The sequence below is a fragment of the Vicia villosa genome, linkage group LG5 (genome assembly GCF_029867415.1).
Source record: "Vicia villosa cultivar HV-30 ecotype Madison, WI linkage group LG5, Vvil1.0, whole genome shotgun sequence".
NCBI lineage: Eukaryota > Viridiplantae > Streptophyta > Magnoliopsida > Fabales > Fabaceae > Vicia > Vicia villosa.
The window spans coordinates 8,558,282-8,565,947 of NC_081184.1; the positions used below are offsets into that span (position 1 = coordinate 8,558,282).

The window sequence follows — 7,666 nt, forward strand, 5'->3', positions numbered from 1 at the left end:
ATGTAACATACAAACTCTGCATAACTGCCTGCACACGAATTTTGTTCCATATAACATATAATATAAGATTTATAAAATGTGAATTACTAGCCACGTCATAATTCTCACATTTTCTTCACTAACTTCATCACTACCTCACACACCTTAAAAGATATTGAAAATATCTTTTTTTAATTTTTTTTAATTCTTACCAATTTAAAATACTAAAAAAACACAAATAAAATCATTGTATAACTTATAGTTGGAGAGATGATGGACTTAAACTAGGAGGATCTATTTGAGATGAAATTTAACTAGGAGGAATATGTAAAAAAAAATGTTAACGATAAAATATTTCTAAAAAAAAAACTATAATAAAATTATTAAATGCTTATACATCACAATTTTATTTTAATAATTAAAATTTTAAGTTTGTATTAAAATTATCCTCCAAAAGCCAAAACCACAAATAACTGGTGGAATACATTTCATTTTCATCGTTTTAGCCCATAAATGGGCAAATACATTGTCTTTAGAAATTATATTACATTGATGAGTTCAAAGTGAATAAATTTCAAAAACTGAACTATTCAAGCCCAATGAAGTTTTGCCATATAATCTCTCCTAAAAAATGGCACTATGGGAATTCTACTTTTTACGCCTTTCCTCCCTAACCAACTGCTTTTTAAGGCGGTGCTCTTCCTTCATCTTCTTCTTCATCTCCACAATTCTTGTTTTAAAATCCTGCAGGACTTTTTTGCTAATTTTGTCATAGCCAGGATATCTTGCCATGAATGTTTCATGCGCTAGACGAGAAACGCTATCAGCCCCTTCATAAAACCTCTGCAAATAATCAAAGCAGATCAAATTTTATACAGCAACAACCAACAACCAAGTCTTATCCCACTAAATGGCAAAACATGCTTACCATCACGTCTTTATTCCAGCGTCTGATGTATGGCGGACCTGTGTTGTATGAACCAAGCGGTTCACGGTACCATTCACCATTGAATGTTATGCGATCCATTGCTTGTTCTATGCTCAGAACTTCCCATGGCCTCAATCCTGGAATCAGTTTAGCCAACTGTTGTCTATCTCACAGCAATTCCCAAACCCAAAGAAAATAGTTAAACAATAATAGAGAACATAGCAATCACAATTTATGAGTGTTGTAAATCGAGAATTGCAGAAATGTCATTTGTTTAAAATCTGCTGCATAATAGTGTTATAGGCTACAGCCCCGCCATAACAGTTATTTGACAAACTTTTGTACTAAATATAAATAGCGTATGGCAAACAATAACAAGCGCTATTAGCACGTTAATTAACAACACTGCATTTTATTAAAACTTCCTGCTGAATTTTGGAGAAAACCTTGTGAAAATGGAAGTAAAAGAACAGTCTTTTATATAATACAGTACTGGCGGACATACCTTAGATCTTTGGGAATGTACTTGTTGGGCATGTGATCCTGTTCCAAAGTAGGGGTCATTTCAGAGCCACTAGCCCAAAGAAACAGGGCATGACTTGGAATTCTAACTCCGGGCCACATGCCGTCATTAGCTTCCACCACTGCCAAATCACGCCTCTTGCTTTCTATCGCCTCTTCCTGAAGCTGCTTATAAGACTTCTTTTCAAATCCCTTAAGAGGAACCCACGGTGGTATACCTCTTTGTAATTTATGAAAGAAAGCTGTTGCTGAAGCTCCAAGTCGAACTAAAAAATTGCCAAAAAAAAAAATGGTGTCACTTCCTCGACATGCCTAAAAATGGTTGTCAGGCAACCAAAATGCGACGTTTCTAATTTCTATAAATAAAAGACTGTTCATGTGGAGTTAACAGATTATCACAGTAAAATATATTAAATAAAGTAAATAAGATGAAACTCAGCATACCTTCCCAAGTAGCGATTGCACGCTCCATTCCATAAATCATATGGATGGGCGCCCATTCATCCATATCTTCACCCCAAATGAAAGTGTTTTTATCAATAACCCCACCACCCCAAGCAGTTTTAAGTGTATGCAATGCCAATGGCCCTCGTGTCCGACCCAGCCGATCCTTATAGAACCATACACCACTCTTCATGATAACTAATCAAATAGAAAATAGAAACAATGTTATACACAATGAAACAAATCAAAAACACTGAGAAGATACATGAACTAATATAATAGTTATATTCATTGAGAGTTTATTATTTTACCAGCGAACCTTCAACAAACAAAGATTATATACAATTACATAACCTGCACATCTATCCTTTCTAAATTAATCTAATAAAATTTTCATTATTTTGCAAAGAGAAAACAAAAGAAGCAGCAGAGATGTTGCTCCACAACCAAGGTGGGGGGCTTTTGAATTAGTAACTATCTATCAATGAAGGATTGCCAACAGAAATAAACCCAAACAGTTCTTACAAACTAATTAACTTAACTCCCATGGCAGAGTAGCTCAAGTGTTTCAGAGTACACAGTCGAACTCTTGAGTTACTTGTTCAATCTTAAGCATCCTGCTAGGTAAGCCCGACACCCTTATTGGCAAGCTATTTAGACTACATTATTTTGTGTTTAAAAGAGCTTGTAATCAAATCTTCCTAAGAAATATAAAAACTTCAAATAAAAGAGAAAAACTAAAATATGCCAGCCCAATTTAAATGACTGGTGAGTTGGTGACAGTAGATGTAGACCGCGACACCAACACCAACATTAACTGTAACGAACGAAATTTGAAAGTTCTAATTCTCGAATTGCAACTCAAGAGAAACTTATACCTAATCTCCACATAAAAGAACTAATCTCACAACCATGCACATGGTCACCCAAAGAAAGACAGGAAAAATTTGATTAATTCAACCATACACACGGCAGCCAAAGAAAGATACCAAAAAAGTCTTGCACATTGAAAAATCTCCCAACTTACCAAGCATGCTTTCCAAAAATAAAAATAAGATAGCATTTAGTAATAAACTAGTATATAGGTTAGATCAGGACAAAAGAAAATATACGACATCTGTTCTACATTTTGTGCATATTCAAAGCAGAACTTTAAGATCAAAATGTATAAAAACAGAAACAGTTTGATTTCATCCATCCAAATATGTGGCAAAGAAGACAGAAAACAGAAAAGAATAAAAGAGGTAGTTCTATTTAATTCTGCCCTTATGCGGCTGTGCCATACAATTGGCATTCAATTAGGAGCAGGCCAGATGTTCTGTTTGTTTTTATTTAGTTCCACCCATTCAATGGAATAAAACATGTACCATTTTTGTTCTGTTCTACTAAGTATTGTCAAATAGAGTAGAAGAATTTGAACAATTTGCCTCTATATTTGAACCAAAATCTCGTGTTCCAATTGTTTCAATCTGTCTGCAAAGCTAAGAAGTAAAAAGCTGATACATAAAGCTACTATTTAGCACAAAAGATATTTGTAAACAAAGTGACATCACTCCCAGTATTAGGGATTAAACTGTTTGAATCATATAACAGCCACTTTTGGGTAACCTATTGAGTAAAGTAAGTAATCTTAGCAATTGATTTTATTCATTAATACTATCTGCTTATGAATAACAAATCATGAGTGTGTTGGAATGTCTGACTTTACTTTCTAAAGTTCACTTACGAGTAGTCAAATCCAGTTAAATTACCTACATATCACATCTCGGTCTCTCGCGATGGATTCCATACAGTTAGAGAAAGCACACAATATAGTGAAGTCTTTCCAATTGTTAGACGCAGATTGAACATCTCATATTTTATCTTCAACAATTCAAATCTAAAATATATCTCGAAATATTAGTCACCCTATACAAGCGGTTAGACCACAGTTTTGTTTGAACTTTTGGTTCCATTTTTAAAACATTAATACGAGGAACGTGTCAAATGCGCGATTCTTAGTTACACAAAACCTACAACTACAAGCCAAATGCAAATTCAAATTGAACTCAATTTCGGAAAAAAAAACTTACAATCATAGTATCGTCTCTCGAGCGTCTTATATCCAATAGCTTGAGCAGCATCAATAGGTCTCCCAGAAGGATAAGGCCGTTGCCAAAACCCCCAAATCCCAAGATAAAACTGTCTAGCAAAATCCCAAAACTTCTCTTTCGCATCCAAACTCGTCTGCGATTTCCTCGGCATCGGCCTTCCATCAAGTCCAATAACATTCGGCACCTTCTTCCAAACATCTCTATCTTCCTTCTTATACGGTTCCGCATTCTTCTTCATCTCAATCTCATGCATCTCATCAGCAACAAACTCGGCTCTCCTCAGAAACTTCATAACCGGATTGTTTCTCATTGCTTCCATAAACTCTTCATTCTCGTTCATTTCTTGCTCCGTCGCGTTAGGGTTTGGTTCGAACGCGTGGTTGTCGTTGAGGATTTTTTCGACTTGCGGTGTGTGTCTGTAGTCGGGGAGATTCTCGCATTCCCAGAAGAATTGTTGGACCATTTTGGTGAATGGACCGGGTTGGTCGTCGTCATCGGTGACGGCGGTGGTTGCGGCGGCGGTGGTGGTGGTGTTGGTGGTGGAGAGAGAGGTTGATGCGAAATTGGAGGGAGATTGGGAGAGATTGAAGAGAGTGGTGAGAGGAGGGAGAGGGAGTGGGTTTGGTGGTTTGGAGAATGGGAACCAGTTTCCACTGAATGGGTTGAAGTTAATGGAAGACATTGAAGAAATTGAAGAAAAGAAGAAGAAGAATGGAAGGGTTTAGTTGAGGTGTAAGGATAATAGATTGAAAGAGAGTGAAAATATTTGAAAAAGAGTAAGACTATTTAGTGTTGAAAAAATTATTCAATAGTTGAATAGGTTCAATGAGGTGTTGAATAAAGAGTTGAAAGTGATGTGGATTAATATGTGTTGAAAATATTCAACATGTTGAATGAGAAAGTGTGGGCCCACATATATTACTTTGCAAAAATTTATTGGTTGTTGTGATTGTTTAAAATGGTGGGATTGGGTGTTGAATTTTATTAAACAAAACCATTGTAGTAAGTAAAAATTAAATGAATGTTGAATTATTACGTGGAAGAAAGAGAAGATGATGTGGAGAATAAAAAGTGAAAAAAGAGGGTGTTGAATATGCAAACCATTGTACATAGCCTAACAAACCAGTTGAAAAAGTAAAAGAAGTGAAAACTGTTGTTATTGATTATTAGGACTTCATTTAAAATATCTTTCTAAACAAAATTTGAAAATATCATACCCCACCCATCCTGAGATCTCTCACACATCATAATGTTGTCAAAATTGTCCCTCTACTTTCGTAGATGTATCTTTAGAATTAAAAAGTGTTGAAAAGAATGATGGCCTCATACCGGAGAAAGTTGAGGAGATATAGGATCAAATACCCGAAGAAAAGGTGGAATATCATCTAAGTAATACAAGTGATCTCCCCCTTGATGGAAATCCTCTAAGGATCATCCTGTCGATAACATTCAAGGAAACATCGCAAAAGGAGTTACGATACGGTCAAAGATAAATAACTTTTATTATCATTTCGCTTTCGTTTCTCAAATTGAGCCTAAAACCTCCAAAGATGCATTACTCTATTTTCTCTAATGATTCTCATTTACATTTGATAAATTTTGCATTTACATTTCATGAAATGTAATTGAATCTGCAGTTAAAATAATCAACCATCTTTGTTTGGAGTCAAGGAGTGGATTCAGGCTGCACTTGGCACGTGTGTTAGCTGAAGATTTTGTCTTGTAATAATTATCCTTCGAAGAAGTGGAAAATCGAAGGAAAGATGGCTACTGATGGCCATGCTTCGAGAATAAAGATTTCTAAGTTCATTATGAAGATAATGAATACTGAAAGCTAGCGAAAGTATGTGTCTTCGGGGACTTAGACAAAATTTATAAAATATATTCAAGTATTACTACTTAGCATGTTTTCATAGTGTTTTTTACACTGCCACGCGTCGAAGACAGACTCAGGCGGGAAGATTTGAAATTCGAAGACGGTTTTCGTAACTGTCCAAGTAACAGATGGCGTCGCTGGAAGTTTTTATGAGAGACGTGGCAGCAGATTAGTGTAGGACCGTTAAGGTCGAAACTAGTATAAATAGGAGTCTTAATGTTAGGATTCTGTGTGTTCATTTTGTACAAATCACTCACATATTTACTCAAGTATCAAGCGTTAAGAGAAAGAGTTCGCTGAGAAAATGTACGTATGACACCACCACTTTAATATATGTGTATTATCTTTCGTTTTCGAATATCTTTCATGATTACTGCATTCCATTTACTTCTTGCCATTTACATTTCTGTATCTTTACTTTAATGTCATTTACTTTCGAATTACTTTCATGTCATTTATTTTCAAAGTCTTTAACGTTTCCGCATTCTGAGATTCTTTACGTTTTAACAGTCCTTTTAGTTTCATATGTTATGTTACTTATCTTTTCATTAAAATCATACTTACATATAACAAAGTGATTATCAAGATTACTTGTTCTTTAATCGAACAACGCTTATTGAAGAAGACGAATCATGAATATGGTTCAAATGAACATTGATAACAATCTTTTTGACTATGTGTCCTAGGATCAATCTAGTCGATCCTGCGAGTAACCAAATCATATTTAATATAGTTTGGAAGACTAGCGGTTGTTTACCGGAAATCACCGTAAACAAATTGGCACACCCGGTGGGACAGTGTCAAGCGGATTGTTTTAATCAATTGCTTTATTTTTGTCTAGACAATATCAAGACCTTGTATGAACCTTAGGAATGGTAAATTAACAAACAGTGCACAACCGATTCCCAAACGAAGGTACAACAGGAAAATAGTCGTTACGGCCAGTGCAGGGGGTGATCAAGATCCCCCACAAGGTTCAGGATCAGGAGCGGCAAATTTGACTTCCACTCAAGGAACACGGGATACAACGGGTCCAAATGGATCGAGACCTGCAGATAATTCCCAGGCTATGCCTGAAAATAATACAGGACCCTCAGGGACTATTCCAGTTTCAGTGTCGACAACCGCACCCTCATCCACAAGTGCAGAGGACGTACCGTTTTCCTCGACAAATGCTGCAAACAATTTGTTTGGTCAAGGCACGAATTCGGCTTTCGAATGGAGACTAAATAATCCATATGGAATGCCATACCAATATGGAACAGGCGTACGAGGGGCAGGACCTATATATGCCCCAACTAACAATGCGACATTTTCACCGAATGTTGGTTCAGTGGGTCGAAGTGCACACAACACTAGTTTTTCTACCCAGATGCCCCACTTTACCACAAATAACCAAGCAGCATTTCGACAAGAAATGGATGCAAGCAACCATGATATGCTAGGGGCTTTGGCCAGAGAATTGACTTCAATTTTAAACCCACTAGTGACAAATATTGCTACTACAAATAGGGAAAACGTGGAGACTTTCCAAAAGATATCATCTCAAATGAATCGAATGGCAGAGTTCATGGGAGTAACACCACCTAGAAGGAAAGACAAACAACCTGCGAATCAAGAAGAGAGGCCCATTATGGAACGTATACAAGATATAGTTCCGTTATCTAGGACAGCCACTAGGGATGTAGGCCCCTCACGAAGAACAGAGACGATCGAAGGAACTCCAGTAATTAACTTAGAGGCTTCAAATCAAAGAACCATCCCCGTTCGACAGGAAACGGAGGAGGAGCGACCCAGATTAAGGGTTGTGGGTAGGAACGAACA

General features: G+C 36.6%; 1 protein-coding gene across 1 annotated transcript; it reads right to left on the reverse strand.

Annotated features, from left to right (window-relative positions):
* Positions 1-449: 449 nt before the first annotated feature.
* On the reverse strand, positions 450-4,737 carry LOC131601278 (protein TIC 56, chloroplastic-like). Its single transcript, XM_058873059.1, has 5 exons — positions 3,946-4,737; positions 1,874-2,071; positions 1,413-1,695; positions 908-1,070; positions 450-822 (listed from the first exon to the last, which is right to left on the reverse strand). The coding sequence occupies exons 1-5, from the start codon at positions 4,646-4,648 to the stop codon at positions 628-630; spliced, it is 1,542 nt and encodes a 513-aa protein (XP_058729042.1). The 5' UTR covers positions 4,649-4,737; the 3' UTR covers positions 450-627.
* Between the last annotated feature and the right edge of the window lie 2,929 nt (positions 4,738-7,666).

Coding starts and splice junctions, on each gene's coding strand:
- LOC131601278 (XM_058873059.1), bottom strand. CDS start 4,648: ATGTCTTCCATTAACTTCAACCCATTCAGTGGAAACTGGTTCCCATTC. Junction 2,072..3,945: donor CGAGAGACGATACTATGATT/GTAAGTTTTTTT, acceptor CTATTTGATTAG/TTATCATGAAGAGTGGTGTA. Junction 1,071..1,412: donor TACATTCCCAAAGATCTAAG/GTATGTCCGCCA, acceptor GCTGTGAGATAG/ACAACAGTTGGCTAAACTGA.